Source organism: Eurytemora carolleeae, unplaced genomic scaffold (genome assembly GCF_000591075.1).
Source record: "Eurytemora carolleeae unplaced genomic scaffold, Eaff_2.0 scaffold76, whole genome shotgun sequence".
Classification (NCBI taxonomy): Eukaryota; Metazoa; Arthropoda; class Copepoda; order Calanoida; family Temoridae; genus Eurytemora; species Eurytemora carolleeae.
In genome coordinates this window covers 460,413-477,412 of record NW_019396128.1, presented here as the reverse complement: position 1 = coordinate 477,412, position 17,000 = coordinate 460,413, and the positions used below count along the sequence as shown (strand labels likewise).

The 17,000-nt window shown below is 32.0% G+C and overlaps 2 protein-coding genes across 2 annotated transcripts; one reads left to right on the top strand and one right to left on the bottom strand.

Moving 5' to 3' along the window:
- Positions 1–5: 5 nt before the first annotated feature.
- LOC111695792 (uncharacterized) lies at positions 6–3,322 on the bottom strand. The gene is made up of 3 exons (XM_023465233.1): positions 3,193–3,322; positions 1,090–1,227; positions 6–178 (listed from the first exon to the last, which is right to left on the bottom strand). The coding sequence occupies exons 1-3, from the start codon at positions 3,269–3,271 to the stop codon at positions 6–8; spliced, it is 390 nt and encodes a 129-aa protein (XP_023321001.1). The 5' UTR covers positions 3,272–3,322.
- A 4,394-nt stretch (positions 3,323–7,716) lies between these two features.
- On the top strand, positions 7,717–12,558 carry LOC111695795 (golgin subfamily A member 6-like protein 22). The gene is made up of 4 exons (XM_023465235.1): positions 7,717–7,793; positions 7,877–9,143; positions 10,888–10,930; positions 11,891–12,558. Exons 1-4 carry the CDS (start codon positions 7,751–7,753, stop codon positions 12,218–12,220), a joined length of 1,683 nt encoding a protein of 560 aa, XP_023321003.1. The 5' UTR covers positions 7,717–7,750; the 3' UTR covers positions 12,221–12,558.
- The last annotated feature ends 4,442 nt before the right edge of the window (positions 12,559–17,000 follow it).

Sequence of the window (17,000 nt, the reverse complement as noted above, 5' to 3'; positions counted from 1 at the left end):
GTGCTTCAATANGAGAGGGTGTACCTAGAGTGTAGAGGTAGATGTCCTTGAATCCTGGAACTATGAAGGAATATATCCTCTCCTCCAACACCATGAGCTCCTTGTTCTCGGATAAAATATATAACTTGAGCTTCTCGGTCCTGTGTTATCGTTACAACCCTTCCTTCCACAATTCGTCCTGAAAAAGTGCAATTGAAAAAATACAACCCACCGTTTCATAAAACATATTTAAAACTGTTGGTGTTGCAAAAAGAAACGAAAGAGAAAATTCAAAATTTTTCTTTCCCAAAAATAAAAAAGCATAAGACTTAGAGACTCTCTAGTAAAGAAGGGAGTGCCACATTAATACTAATACTAAATCAACATTTAACTGATTAAGAAGTTTTAAAATATATAGACTATAGTCGTTCTATTGGCTTGCAAGTATTTAAACAAACACGAATTTGAAGGGTACTGTTGAGAATCGGACCTCCCATTCTTTGAATGGAGTCACTTGAATACAAGTCAAAGATTCTTTTATCATTCTTTTTCAAGTCTAATCCTTGTAGTTATAGACACATCTATATATCTTCGCTTATCTTCGTTTAGTATAATTCTTTTTTAATAAAAATGTGAAGTTAAAAACTGAAATATCTTCGCTTATAACGATATATTTGTTAGCTATAGCCAAGGTTGTAGTGCAAGGAAAGTTAATTGCTGTTGCGTACACTCTGCGTACATATTAAAACCAGTTCTCAGGTTAAAAGCATTAAACTTTGATAATTTTGGTAATTCACATAATAGTGACCAGAATAGTTCATTGATTTTTTATGTGAAAGATGGATCCCATGTCAGGCTTCGACATCCGTCTTGTGTTTACATTACCGCCCAGAGACAGTACACTGCAGTTCAAAAGATACGTACACCTCTGAAATAAATTTCTTTGCATTACAACCTTGGCTAAAGCTGACAAAACGGCTGGACCAAAATTTGCTAGAATATTTTTAAGAAACCCCGTGGGTATCAGGTACGGCCTGGGGGTGAGATAAACTAAAAGTTTCCCAGGCAACGCCAGGCTTAAATGAAAAGTTTAGATTTAAGCTCTGTGACCTGGTGGGGACTTTTTTCTAGGTGTATTCTTCAGTTTCGAAATGATTTCTTCTTTTTTCTCTTCATCTTTTCTACAATTTTCTTCTATTCCTTCAGAGAGCTCGTCTTTCTTGTCGCCACGTTCTTCTGCAGTTCCTTCTAAATGATCAAATAAATTACAAATCAAAATTGGGACATGACGTTCAATAAGTTCAAGAATAGTAACAAAAAAACTAAACCTGTTACTATTGATACTATGAAACCTGTAACTATTAATATAATGAAATCTGTATCAATTAATATTATGAAACCTTAAAATATTAATATTATGAAACCTGTAACTATCAATATTATGAAACCTACAACTATTGATATTACGAAACCTGTAACTATTAATATTATAATTTAACTATTGATATTATGAAAGCTTAAACTATTAATATTATGAAACCTGTAACTATCAATATTATGAAGCCTACAACTATTGATATTATGAAACCTGTAGCTATTAATGTTATGAAATTTATATCTATTAATATTATAAAACCTGTAACTATCAATATTATGAAGCCTACAACTATTGATATTATGAAACCTGTAACTATTAGTATAATTAAATCTGTATCAATTAATATTATGAAACCTTAAAATATTGATATTATGAAACCTGTAACTATTAATATTATAATGTAGCTATTGAAATTATGAAAGCTTAAACTATTAATATTATAAAACCTGTAACTATCAATATTATGAAGCCTACAACTATTGATATTATGAAACCTGTAACTATTAATATTATGAAATTTATATCTATTAATATCATGAAACCTTTAAATATTAATATTATGAAATTATAAATATTAATATTATGAAACCTGTAACTATTGATATATTGAAACCTGTAGCTATTAATATTGTAAAACCTAAAGCTTTTGATTTCATGAAATCTGTAACTATAAGGTTAAATGAGCTGACTGACTAGACAGGTATATTTGAGCTGAATAGTGAGTAATGAGTATGCTATATTGTAGAGACATTTTTTAAGATTCATTTAAGACCTATATACGGTGTAAATGTGTGTATGTCTTTGGCTCTTAGCCTATACATTTGCTCAAAAAGGAATTGAGTCTTTGGAACAAAATCAAATATTTAAACCTCAATATCTTTATAACTCGATGTTGAAAACCTTTGGTATTTCAAACTCGGATTATTTGATCTAACAGAATTCATAGTTTGAAATATCTAAGGTCTGCAACATTTGGTTCCAAAGATATAGTGATTAGAAAATCAGAGTTTGTAGCAAAGACTCAATTCCTTTGGTTCTTAACCGTATTCTTTGCACTACCTATAAACGCTACCTTTAAATTACTCACTTTCAGCCATGTAGCACAAATTAAATCTTAAAATCCTGATGGATCGTCCATTTTAGAAGGATAATACTTTTTGTGGCACTGTTTTTATTTCAAGCGACTTTCCGTTTATAGAACGGCATCGCCTATTTACAAAGGTAAATTTTAAACCTTGATAATGCTAGGAAAATTAATTATTTGGAAGATATTAGTTGAACCGAGTATGCAGTGTTGTGGAAAACTTTTTTCTGAATCATTTGAGACATATAAAACTTTTTAAAGATCTGTAAATCCTGAGTTTCAGCTCAAATTCGACGTTCAAAACTCCTACTTTGGGGGTGGATACGTTTTCAGAATTGGTTTTTTGAAATTATTAAATAACGACAACGAAAAATAAAGTAAAAATTATACAGTAATCTAATCAGATGGTTAGGAACATATTTCTTAAAAGAAATTTGTCAATTAATCAATGCTAAAATCGATAATTTCGTTTTCATTATTAAATTGAATTTCTTATCTTCTTTGAATTTATTCGCAGATTTCTTCAGATTCGTCAAATGTCGTCTTTTCAATAATAATTCGCGAAAATATGCGAAATCTTTGTCTCAACATGTTCCTATACATGACGTCTGTATTTTAATTAAGAACTTTTTACATTTTATGTCGTCGTTATTTAATAATTAAAAAAAACTAACTCTGAAAACGAATCCAACTAATCCACCCCCAAAGTAGGAATTACAGGTCACTCCTAAAACCCATTATTTGTGATTACCTGAACTTATTAGGGAATCATCTTTCATCACCCTTTCTTTCCCCTTCTCCTCCTTCTCTTCCTTCTCAGTAAGGTTCATTTTTGGCTTAAAAGTTTTCTATGTAACCATTTCTATTAATTTTCTATAATTTAATCTGAAAAAGAAATCATTTCAGATTGAAAAATTAATTACGTCAAATTAAAAATTAATATAAAAATCTATGTATTGATGCATCAGAATAACTATTAAACTTAGTATACATGACAATATTTTCAACAAAATTAAATATTTACTGAGTAGTATTATTTCAAGGAATAGGTTTCATAGGTTAAAGGTTAAGACAATTCTGGACCGATAGACAAATAGGGGCCGAACGTCGCGGCTAGGACGGGCAAGGGGCGCTACGGGCATGCATTGCCAACTTTGACCATGCGTAACATATATATTAGCTCTATATGTGTACAAAATTGATAAAATGGAGATGGAGGCGGGTCCCATTGGATCCAAAAAGCAAATTCTCTAGGAAATTACCTTTTATTTAACTCTATCAAGACGTTATACTTCATTACATGATATATGTATACCCTAGAAAAAGCATGATTATGAATTTTTATAGGCTTATATGATTGAGAGCATTCACTAACTCTGGCATTTTTAGGCCGAATTCAAAGTAAAAAGCCTGAAGCGCACTAACCGTCTCACTGAACTGAACTGCAAAGTGCATTGTATATGTAATGTGATTAATTCAAATTTTGTAATCTGAGCTCTCAGACCATACCCCATCCGTTTCAATCGGTCACTGACACCGCACAATGAGTCAGACTTCAGAGATAGGGTTTCCACGAAATGGCTAAATCTTTTGCGAAAAATTTGCGCTATTTTCGCGCAAATTTTTTTTTTGCGAGCTTTTGCGCTATTTTTGCGCATTAAACGCAATGAATTTTGCGCGGTTTTGCGCTACTTTTTTTGCGCAATTTGCGCAAAACCGGAAATATTTTTTGCGAAAGTTGCGCAAAATGTAACTTTATAGGCAAATTGTCAAAAATTGATATTCTAAGATTTATTCCATACATTAAAAAATATAAACATATGAGTATGATAACGATTATACTTCACTCAATTGGTTATACTTCCAGTTACAAAAAGTTTAAATTAAGGGACCAAAATTGATAAAATAGAAATTAGAGAGTGTGAAACTTGGCAATATTTTAATCCTGTTATGTAATTTTTTGAAGTGAATAAGGTGCGCGCCCGTGAGATTTGAACTCTTCTTAACTGTCATTGGCCAATTATGTAAAAGTGACCATGTAGGAAGACATTCCAAAAAAGGATTTTTCCAGAATTGAACTCTAAGAAACACACACCGTCACTAACCGTTTGATTTTTACGAAATTTCGGAATTGCGCAAAACTCTAGTTGCGGAATTGCGCAAAACTAAAGTTTGGCAAAAGCGGAATAGGGAAATTTTGCGCGAAATGACTTTTTCAAATGAAAAATTTTGCGTTTCGTTCCGCAAAAATTGCGCAAAAGTTTTGCGAATGGAAACCCCACCATGCAGAGACACCACACCAGAAAAAGACTCACTAGAGTAGACTCCAGTACAGAGACCACAGACCAGAGTTGCCAGGCTCAGATGGGTTGCCGATCGTTGCCAATCACCTGGAATAAAAGAATACCAACTAGATAGAAAAAAACTCCGAAAAAAACTTATATTACGTCTTACATCTAGAATTTATATCACACGATTGTTCATCATGTGATTCATGAATTTTTTTTCTGATAAAAAAAATAAAGATAAGAAGAAAAACACCTAAAAATCCTTGTCTAAAAAGTAAAAACATTGGTAAATAAACTCACCCAAGAGGACTAAAAACACAAAAGGAAAGAAAACACCAATGTGGCGACCCTAACAGCGATAAGGAGAAATGTTATTCTGTTACCGGAGATACTGTAAGCCTTCCTATTGGTCCCTCAATCCAATTTACACGAAAACTCATCGATGGATTTGGAACCAAAAACACCCAAATTTCATTTTCACGAGAATTAAATTATGGAATCTTCTTGAACATTGCAGCACTTTTTATTAGATACTATACTAGGCTTTTAGTGCCCTAAGCGCCCATCTTCTGTTTTGATTGTAAGGCTGAAAAGCTTTGATTTAATCAATTCATTCTAGGTCTTCTAGGGGACCGAATTCTGGTGTCCCCTCCAGCTTAAGTACTAGGCTATATAACTTCTTAGTCAGACTATAACTGTCTAAATATTAAAATAAGATTTCAAAAATGTCTGTGGTGGATTTGTGGAATATGTATGGAATGGTAACCAATATATTTAAAGGATGTATTGATCAGTGTTTTTTTTTAAAAGTTTTACAAAGATTTTTTAAATTGTGCCAATCTAAAATCAAATAATCAAAAAGTCGAAGAGTTAATAAGATCTAAATCGTTCTTAAATTCTATTTTTATTTGACTTGTTGTAAGCATAAGGATTATTAGAGTAAATGTCGTCTTCAAGCTCCGTTCTCCTTGAGAACTTTTAATAGAACAATATGTAAATCGACTTAAATATTATCTGAACACTATAGAGGAGCTTTTAAATATAAAAAGTTTCCATATTTTCATGAGCGTTCAGGGTCCAAGAAACTTCGTTTAATCCGTCTCTATTTCATTTACGATCCGATAGATTTTATTTGGTTTTATTTAAAATTCATTTTTCCATGTAGCTGCAGACTGAGCTAAAAAAAATAACTTATTTCAATCTCTTAAACAAAAGTAAAATTTAAATCTTGTATGCTTTCAATCATAGCTTGTAAAGATCTTTAGAGAAGAACAGAAATGTTTTGAATTTCTATTAGGATAAATTATACTTAAAGAGAAGAATTGCGTTTTTGCCACAAACTCTGATTTTTTTACCCAATGCTGTAGACCTTAGATATTTCAAATTTCTGTTAGATCATATCAACGTTTAAAATATCAAAGGTTTTCACGATCGGGTTGCACAAATATAGAGATTAGACAATTTGAGATTTTGGCAAAGACTCAGTTCCTTTGATCGAACTTTTCTAAAAATAAATATAAAGTTTTTTTGCATATAAATTCTAGCTTGAATCCTGAGTCTGGGTATTCGAATTGATATATATATATATAAGTCCAGTCCTGCCCTTTGGTAGTTATGGTTTCCCCCGGCCCCAGTTCTGTAGTTCACCAGATTAATTATTCAAAGATTTTACCAAACCTCGGTCAGTTGGACTTAGTCTACATTCTTGTAAGGTCAAAGGAATTGAGTCTTTGCAACAAACTCAGATTTTTAAAAAATCTATCTTTATATTTTTGCAACCTTGTGGTATAAACCTTTTATATTTCAAACTTTAATTATTTTATCTAACAGAATTCATAGTTTAAAATATTTAAGGTCTACGATATTGGGTTGCAATGATATAGGGATTAGAAAATCAGAGTAATTGTGGCAAAGACTCAATTCCTTTGTGTTAATATAACCAACATATTATCCATATTTAATGAGGATGATTTTGTCTTTTTTCTTTCTTGAAACAAACAAATTATGTCCATTTCCTTGTTTGTCTCTACGCTTAAATCCGCAAGCCACTTTTAAGAGAGCCTAAAAAGTGAAAACTATAAAAAATATTAGACAAATTACATCTCAAACATAGGTTTTAAAGTACTGGTGTGCAGGGTGGCTCTAAGAAAACGGTCTTTAGGGTGCTGGAGCAATTACCCAGCGCTATGGTTCAATTTTGAAATTTTGAGATCAATTTTGAAATCATTACCAATCGGTTCATATCAATTTGAGGTATGTAGCACACACATTAATAAGTACGAACAGTTTATTATTTGAATTTTACCGTTTTAAGGAATTTCATTAGGGTCTGAAAAAAATACAAATCATTTAAACAAATCTTAAAAAGTCGCAGTTATTCTAAAAGGATAGCAAAGGAATTGAGTTTTTGCCATAAACTTAAATTTTCGAATTCCAATATCTTAGCGATCCGATGTTGTACACATTTGATGTTTCAAACTTAGATCAGTTAAGCTAACATAATTCATAGTTTGAAATATCTAAGGTCTACGACATTTGGTTGGAACAACACAAGGACTAGAAAATCAGAGTTTGTTGCAAAGACTCAATTCCTTTTGGGCGCAAATTTCACCATGTGACCCATCCAGCTTTAAGTCAAATATCATTATAATTATCATTATGTGAATATTCTTAATCATTTTAGTTTGATTGTAATCTGTTAAAGTAAATTAATTTTTGTGCTACATACCTCTCATTGACGTTAATCAATCAGAAGCGTTCCATAGATTTTAAAAATGTCCAAAATTTTAAAAATTGAAGAATGGTGAGTGCCCCAGCACCCTAAAAAGCGTCTTTAGAGACAACTTCTATGCTTATTTCAATTGAGAGCAATAGAAATTACCATACTTTACTGATTACACACATTAAAAATGATTTTATTTTATTTTTATTTTTTGGGAGGAGAAAAATCAACTGATGTTGCAATGTCACACAATTTTTTGTTGCAGATTTTAAACTATTGTAAAAAATAATGCAAAGAACATGGACTTGGAGATAGATGAGACAGTTCTTTATGACCAAGCAGGTATTGTCAACTTTTTGAATTTTTTTTCTAGTAATAATTTAAAGTTGATAGTTTCAATAGAAAAGTTTAATTTTTAATTTTAGGATTAGCCGATGATGACCCAAAGAAAGTTCAACATGATCTTGTGGAGAAAGGCACTAAATCATTTAAAAATGAAAAGTTTGTCAATGCATTGAAATCCTTTACAGGAGCTGTTGAAGCCCTTGAAGATAATCATATTCAATGGACAAATAGAGCTATTGTTTATATTAAGAAGGAGAGCTTTGATCTAGCTGAATCTGATTGCACCAAGGCCTTGGAAAAGAACGCTGAATATGACAAAGCTTATTGCATACGAGGTATTGCAAGGGAGAAGCAAGAAAAGAAACAAGAGGCCCTGGAGGACTTCACTAAATACCTGGAGAAACATCCGGATGATGAAGCTGTTAAAGAAAAAGTGAAAAGTTTAAAGACGGATTTGGGAGTAACCGAAGAAACAGCAGAAAAGGCTGGAGAAGCAAAAGAGGAGGAAGAGAAAAAGGAGGAGGAAAGTAAAGAAGATGAGAAAAAAGAGGAAACCCCAGAGGAGGAGAAAAAGGAAGAAGATAAACATGAAGAAGTGAAAGAAGATAAGAAAAAAGACGAAACCCCAGAGGAGGAGAAAAAGGAAGAAGATTCACCAGAAGAAGAAAAGAAGGAAGAAGAGAAGCCAGAAGAGGTTAAAGAAGAAGAAAATATTGAAGAGGAGAAGAAAGAGGAGGAAGCTGTTAATGAAAAAGAAGAATCTCATGATGAAGAGAAAAGCAAAAAGATTGAGGAAAGAGATAAGTTTGAAGAGGAAAGAAAAAAGAAAGAGGAAGAGTTCAAAAAACGTGAAGAGGCTTTGTTGAAAAGGGAAGAAAAGATTGGGAAGAAGGAAGCAAAGATTAATGTATGGGAAGATCAGCAAAGATTGAACATCGAACTTCAGCATCAGCGTGACGATGAATTCAAGAAAAGAGTTGCTGCAGAAAATCTTCTTCTGGAAGAAAAACAGAAAAGGATACAAAGAGAACTTGACGCAGAGAAGAAAAGGGTTCAGGAAGAGCATGCTAAGCTTGAGGAGGAGAAACTTGAGTTGGAAGCGGAACGTGCAAGAGTTTATGATTCTGGTATATCATCACGCGCAGATACCGCTGAATTGGTTTCTACACCGGAATCTCCAAAACATGAATCCCCTCGAAGAAGACGACGTCGGCGGCCTCGCTCAGAGGACAATAATACACGACGTCGTAATCCAGAGGTGGGGCGGGCCCCCGCTCCAGATTTTGAGAACGTAAAATCCAAGGTTGAGTCCCGGGGTAACAGAAACTATAAACCTCAAGGTGGAAGGTAACCTTCATTTAATAATTTAATTTTAACAAGGTTCAGCTTTTTAATGTCAAACCATTTTATGAAAAACAAATAAAAACTTATAAGGTTTCTGGGAATTGTAATTTATGGGAAAAGTTAATTTCTGAAATTGTTGCATATGCATATTTTACGAACATTATGAAAACCTCATTATTAAAAACACATTAACATTGCATGTTGGTTCTAAATCCATGTTAAAGCCTAAATTTGTTTCACTCCACCATTTTGATTATTTTTGATTTTCAGCAACTTTCATATTTTTTTAAATTAATTTTGTCAATATTTCTATTTCCATCCAATATTTTTAGTTCTTATCTTAATTCCTAGAGAAAACAATCTAACTGAAAATATTGGCAAAAATGTGAATGAATTGAGTCTTTGTCATAAACTCTGATTGTTACTATATATAACCTTAGATAAAGAACAGAACCGGTTCTTCAGTTGTTTTACACCCTCAGGTTTCAAAGATTTGAAAATTTGAGTTTGTGGCAAAAGCGCATTTCGTTTTGTAGATACACACTGAAATATTACTAATAGTGTGGAACTAATTGTCAATTGTTACGCTTTTGACTTTTACAAAGGGCCGGGTGGGACCAATTGGCACTTTTTTGACAAAATTGTTCAGATCCTTTCAGCACGGGTCTTAAAATGTTTTTATTCTAAAAAATAAAACAAAACTGAAATTATTTTTTCTTACTTTCAAATTCATTCAGCGTTTCTGTAAATATTAATTTACTAGTGTAAACATTAATATAATTTATTTAAATATTTCCGTACGGGTACCAAAAGATCCGTCTTGAAGCACTGAATAAAAAAAATCTACCTCCCTAAGTGATTGATGATTTCTCAAACTGTTTGCGCTGACCCATTAAAAAAATTAAAGGTATAAATGTACAATTTTTGGCTTTGTGTTGATAATTTAAAAAAAAATCTTATTGTCACAAGGTTACTTTTACTTACTGGAAACAACTTTTCATACACTCTAAAATTACAAAATTTAAAAAAATTGCTTATTTGGCAGCAACAATTGTGTGGCTGCCAAATAAACGATCTTTTGTTGCCAATAAGCGATTTGTTGTCGCTTATTTAGCAGCCATCCAAGTTTTGCTCCCAAAAAAACAATTTTTTGATTTTGCAAGTACGAGTCTTAAAGTTTTTATGACCAAAACAAAAATGATGAATGCTTTTAAATCCTTCTTAAGTAAAAGGCGATTTTTTTCGTTATAATTTTCAAAGGATTTGAAAAATTAATCAATATTTCCATTTTCTGACAATATTAGTCCTAATTTTAAGTGTAAAATCACATTAAAAATAGATAGAACCAATCAAGCAAATTTTTCATTCTTTTAACCTAGCAAATTGAACTGACTTTCTCATACAATATGATGATACTCTAGTTAAGTATCAGTCTATAAAACAAACGTTGTTAAAATAATTTTAAAAATCTTTTTAAAATTTTCTTTCAAAATAAGGTTTCGTGGGTGGTTTGGAAATTTACATTTTATAATGAATTTAACAAAAACAAAATTTTAATCTTTGTGACAGAAACAATCTCAAGAACTGACGAGGGTCAACCTAGACCGAAATATATTTTCAACGAATGTGGAACTAACATCTACTTTTTTTACTCTACAGAGCTTTGGTCCATCACCATCACCGAATTTTAAAAATAAGATTACTTTTTACTTTTACTGTAAATTTTTGATCTATTTTTTTACTTTAGAATTAAAATCTTTGATGATAAAGACTACATGAAGAAAGTTAAGGTAACACATTAAAGAACTTGAAATAAAGAGTGAAAATCAGAAAATTATTGCCGTTTTCGTTTTTTCTTATAACAAGAATTCAAGGTTCTTTAATAAGGCTGGTTCATGCTCGCCTCTATAATCAGTGACGTCATATGCGGATTTTATCTATCTATGCTAACGAGACGACATTTTCTGCACATTGGAGCACATCCATAGTAACCAACCTTATAAATGAACTATGCTAGAATTGGAACTATTAACTTGGTAAATTGAAACTAAGTGCCATGAGACCAGATTTAATGAAAAGTGAGAAATGGTTGAACCGCGTAGACGTGGTTCAACTGATTCTCTTCAGCTTAAAATAAAGAGGTTGAACTACGTATGCGTGGTTCAGCTACTTCTCTCTATTCATTAAATATGGTCACTGAATATTTAACAGTTACAAATAAAAAATTCCGTTCTGATATTTAAAAACTAAAAGAAAAATGGAGACAACAATCAGTTTACTGTTATCTGGAAACCACTCCATTATATATTTCACTTATCAAACAATGACTAGACGAATAAGTTAAACAACGTTTCGAAAAAAAAACTGGATAAAACTGGTTAAACATTGGACAAAAGAGGTTTTAGAAAACGGTAAAATAGTATTAAAAAATTAAGTTAGAAATTGGTAAAAATTAAATATCGCAAATTCTCGAGAAACCCCGAACAACAACGAAACCCTTGAAATCTTTATTTGTTCCTGCAATAGAAATGCGCAATTCACTTTTAAAGAAAAACAACTATTGAAAATATACAATTTTAAGATTTATAATAACAATTATATATAATTCGACACACTTCATCGGGCTGAGCTTTTAATGGTACATCCGTGAATCGGACATTGAAAGGAGGGTTACTTATCACGCTTATAGTCTCAGCTTTAGGCCTCAGCTTACTTCATCAATATTTTCTGTTTAAAAAATGTATTTTTAGAAAATGCAAGAAAACCCTGATGAGAGAAGGAGAAGGAAAAGGGAGAACGGAGACAAATTAGAACGTCCTAGGTCTCTTCAGATGCAAAAAGTTGACGATGACATGGAGGATTATGAGTCGGAGGAGTCATATCGGAGGCAAGATGAGGAAAATCGATCTCGGAGGAGCGGAGAAGAGGATAATCGATCCCGGAGGAGACATGAAGGAGATGGATCGCGTCGTCGGGATGATCTGGCCGGGTTTGGTATGAGAGAGGATGTGGAGAAGAAGTTGAGAGCTCGACAGCTAGCTGAGGAGGAGGGTAGAGGACCATCTAGATCTAGACGATAATCACTAACTTTTCACTATATCTTTGCAACCTGATGTTGTAGACCTTATATATTTCAATTTATAACTCTTACTAGACGAAATACTAAAAAGGTTTAATATCAAAGGATTTAACTATCAGGTTGCAAAGATGTAGGGGTTGAAAATAAGTGTTCAATTTCTTTGACAATTAGAATCTTTTCTGGTTTTGCTTTTAAAATTAAAAAAAAATGAGGCCATGGGGGGCTAAAATTTCCCACAGCATGCTAAAAGTGGAAAACCTATAAACAATTTTATCAATCAAAATGCATATCATAATCTATATATAAATTTGGCTTGTCTGTCTGTATGTTTTGGTGTCTGTCTGTTTGTTTGTATCCAATAAACGTCAAAACCACTGAACCGATCGGGCCCAATTTTTTTGTGGGATATCACGTGACCACAGGGAAGGTTTACGAATGATACAAATTTTGAAAAAAATGTGTTTAAAGGCTTTTAATTTTGTAAAAAAAATTAAGTTCTTGAATAGAATTTTTTTTTAAATCCGCGAAATTTTTTTCTTCTTTGTCTTTAAATGTAAACAAAAAGAACATGTTAACAATTTAAATAGAAGATGGGCGCGAAGCGCCTAAAAGCCTAGTATTATAAATTATTATGAATCATATTTATATTCTAATAGGCTTGTAAAACAAATTAAATCTTTAGATCGTATAAACGCACATAAATATATATTTACAGAATTCAATTTTTATTTTATTGTTTTTGTAATATTTTTTTTAAATTGATTATCAACTCATAATTTGGTAAAGAATTGTTCAGAATTGCATTAAAAATTTTCTTAAACAACAGAAATTGATTCTTTGCTACAACCCCTAATTTTCAAATCCCCATATCTTTGCATTCCAATGTTGTCGACCTTTTAAAATAGGAATTGATAAAGTTTAAATAATCCAAGGTTTAAAATATCAAACGTTGCAAAGATATAGGGATTGTAATAATTGAGTTTATGGCAAAGATTAAATTCTTTTCGTAGAAAAATCGTTCAAATTTTAGTCCAAGGTTTATTGTTATGCAAACCAATTATAGCAAATGGGTTTTATTCATAAATTTCAACCTTGTTCAAAGTTTCATGAGAACTTTTAATAATAAAATATAATGTGATAGAATAGAATAGAATAGAATAATATGATAGTGTTCTATATGAATGAATCAACGTATCGTAACGGAAACTAAACGAATTGCAAGCTCACACAGACCAAGTTATAACACGATTCAAAAGACAAATACTTTATTTATGAAAAAAGAAAACGAATAATATGTAGATTGTAGGAATATGAGTAACGAGATTCTCAAACAGAATACAACCAATTTCCTCCTACTCCTCTTACTGTTGATCATTATCAACTGCTTCTTTGTCCTGTGCAGGTTGACCTGCTCAATCATCTCGGGAACCCCTAACCGTCCAAAATCCCAGGTGAACCTTTCATCGGAAATCCCGGTTTCCTGCGGGCCCCCAACTTGTCGTCGGGGTAAAAATAGATTCAACCAACTAGAATATATACCACAGAAAATAGGGAGAAATATTCTCTGTTCACAAAATCATCGCGTTTTGTTCAACTGCTACAATAGAATACACAGAATATAATAGAATAGAATAAAATTGAATATAATATGATAGAATAGGAAAGAATTTAATATGATAGAATAGAATAGAATAGAATAAAATAGAATATTTTAGATTAGAATTTAAAAAAATTGAATAGAAAAGAATATAAAGAGTATAATATAGTTTTATAACATAGACTATAACAGAAAGAATTGAATAGAATAGAATAGAATAGAATATAATATAGTAGAATAGAATAGAGTATGATAAAATTGAATATAATTGAATATAATTGAATATAATAGAATTGAATAGAATAGAATAGAATAGAATAGAATAGAATAGAATAGAATAGAATAGAATAGAATAGAATAGAATAGAATAGAATAGAATAGAATAGAATAGAATAGAATAACATCGACTAGAATAGAATAAAATTAAAGAATAGAATAGAATAGAATAAAATTAAATAGAATAGATCAAAATAGAATAGAAAAGAATATAATTGATTAGAATGTGACTACCAAATGTATTTATATGATGAATAATATATTGTATTGATTTTAATTAATTTTTTAATGGAAAAGTAATTTGTCATTTATGGCAGGAAAAACCAGTTTTGAACATTATAAATACATTATTTTCTACATGTCAATATTGGTAAAAATACTTAAAAATTATTAGGTTAAACTATTATCATAATTTTGGTTATATATAAGATTTTTCTATTGGTTACCAATATATTCGAAGTTGGTTTAAAATGAATTTGTCGTACAATTGAGATACTTTCTCATTAACCAAAGTTTTGGACCTTGGGAGAAGTTTACTTGAAGTACGAGAATCTAACTACATTAGAGATTTTATGACTGAACTCAGAGGAATGAACAGAAAAAAATAGTTTTTATTTTATTGTAAACTGTAATTCAGTATTTGAAAAAAGAGTATTGTTTATGTCCAATTCTTTAAAAGGCTTCAATATCCTGTAATACTGTCTCTGGGCGGTAATGTAAACACAAGACGGATGTCGAAGCCTGACAAGGGATCCATCTTTCACATAAGAAGAATCAATAAAATATTCTAGTCATAAGGAACTACTATCAAAATTATCTAAATTTAATGCTTTTAACCTCCTCGGATACTAAACGAACACTGATGCATCTATTCTTGTTTAAAAATTCCGCCCAGAAAGAACTGGTTTCAATATATAGGCAGAGTATACGCGACATCAATTAACGTTCCTTGCATTACAACCTTGGTTAATTAGATCGACCCCTGCCACTACTTTATATACTATACATACAAACAATTTGTTATTTATCTTCGTGACAGAAACAATCTCAAGGAATAATAATTGTTTTAAATCATTCTTTAAAAAGTGAATATTTGCAAATTATCTTTTTTCCAAAACATGATCGGAGTTCTAATCTCTGTTGTCGATTTGGCGGCCCATTTTTTTCAAACAATCTTTTTTGTTTGTTTATTTTCATGTGGATTTTTAACATTTTTTATTGTCGATTTTGATGGTTATTATATCGTTAGAACTAACGAGGATCAACCATCAAGATCAAAATATATTTTCAATAAAATGTGGAACTAACATCTACTTTATTTACTCAGTTCAGTACTGGGATTTCTCAGTTCAGTACTGGCATTTCTCAGTTCAGTACCGTCATTTCTCAGTTCAGTACCGGCATTTCTTAGTTCAGTACCGGCATTTCTCAGTTCAGTACTGGCATTTCTCAGTTCAGTACCGGCATTTCTTAGTTCAGTACCGTCGTTTCTCAGTTCATTACCGGGATTTCTCAGTTCAGTACTGGCATTTCTCAGTTCAGTACCGTCATTTCTCAGTTCAGTACCTGCATTTCTCAGTTCAGTATAGGCATTTCACAGTTCAGTACCGTCATTTCTCAGTTCAGTGCCTGCATTTCTCAGTTCAGTACTTGCATTTCTCAGTTGAGTACTGGCATTTCTCAGTTCAGTACCGGCATTTCTCAGTTCAGTACCGTCATTTCTCAGTTCAGTTCCGGCATTTCTCAGTTCAGTACCTGCATTTCTCAGTTCAGTACCGGCATTTCTCAGTTCAGTACCTGCATTTCTCAGTTCAGTACTGGCATGTCTTAGTTCAGCACCGGCATTTAAGTTCAGAAATCAGTACTAGCATTTCAGCAGGAAGGTTCTATCTCTCTCTCTGTCTTGTATCCTACCAGTCCTCAAGCTGACCCCTACAGCTGTTGCTATGGAACGTGATAAACCAAACCTTTAGTTAACAGACTCCACAAGAAGGTTACAATTTAAGGAAAGTTATTTCAGAGGTCTACCCATCTTTTGTACTGCAGTGTACTGTCTCTGGGCAGTAATGTAAACCAAAGAGCTTTGTAATATACCGTCTTTGATGCAAACACAAGATGGATGTCACAGCCTGACAAGGGATCCATCTTTCATATAAAAAATCAATGAAATATTCTGTTCATAGGAAACTATTATGTGAATTATCAAAATTATCAAAATTAAATACTTTTAACCTTCTAAATACTAAACTAAATACTAAACGAACACTGATGCATCTATTCTTGTTTACAAATTCCGCCCAGAGAGAACTGGTTTCAATATGTACGCAGAGTAAACGCAACTGCAATGAACTTTCCTTGCATTATAACCTTGCTCCACAATGAGTTTTACTCATTGAGTTCTGGGATTATATAGGGAGTGTTTAAAAGCTAGTGTAGAGGTGGAGCTAAAACTGTGGTTCTGAGAGGGTAATGAGTACTTTAACTTCTCGAAATTGCAAGCTCCCTGGTATCAGTCCTTGAGGACCCGAAAGAGAAGGAGGAAAAGGAAAAGAAGGAAAAGGATAAGGAGGAGAATAGGCGAAAAACCAAACCTCAATGTTACCCCTTAGTCTAAAGAGAGGTCCATGAGAGCCCCCCAGTAGCGCCAAGGATGATTTAATATGGATACAGAAACAATCTCAAGAACTGACGAGGGTCAACCCAGACCGAAATATATTTTCAATAAATGGAACTAACATCTACGTTTTTTACTCTACAGAGGTTTGGTCCATCACCATCACCGAATTTTAGATTTAATATGGATATGTAGATTTAATATGGATATGAAGATTTAATGTGGAAATGAAACTGAGACATAATTTTGAGGTCTCAGAGATGTCCATTCTGTACATTTTTTTGTAAAGTACAG

Excerpts from the sequence above, each read along its gene's own strand:
- LOC111695795 (XM_023465235.1), top strand. The coding sequence starts at position 7,751 with ATGGACTTGGAGATAGATGAGACAGTTCTTTATGACCAAGCAG. Across the intron at positions 7,794-7,876 it reads AGTTCTTTATGACCAAGCAG|GATTAGCCGATGATGACCCA; the intron begins GTATTGTCAACT and ends TTTTAATTTTAG. Across the intron at positions 10,931-11,890 it reads ACTACATGAAGAAAGTTAAG|AAAATGCAAGAAAACCCTGA; the intron begins GTAACACATTAA and ends ATGTATTTTTAG.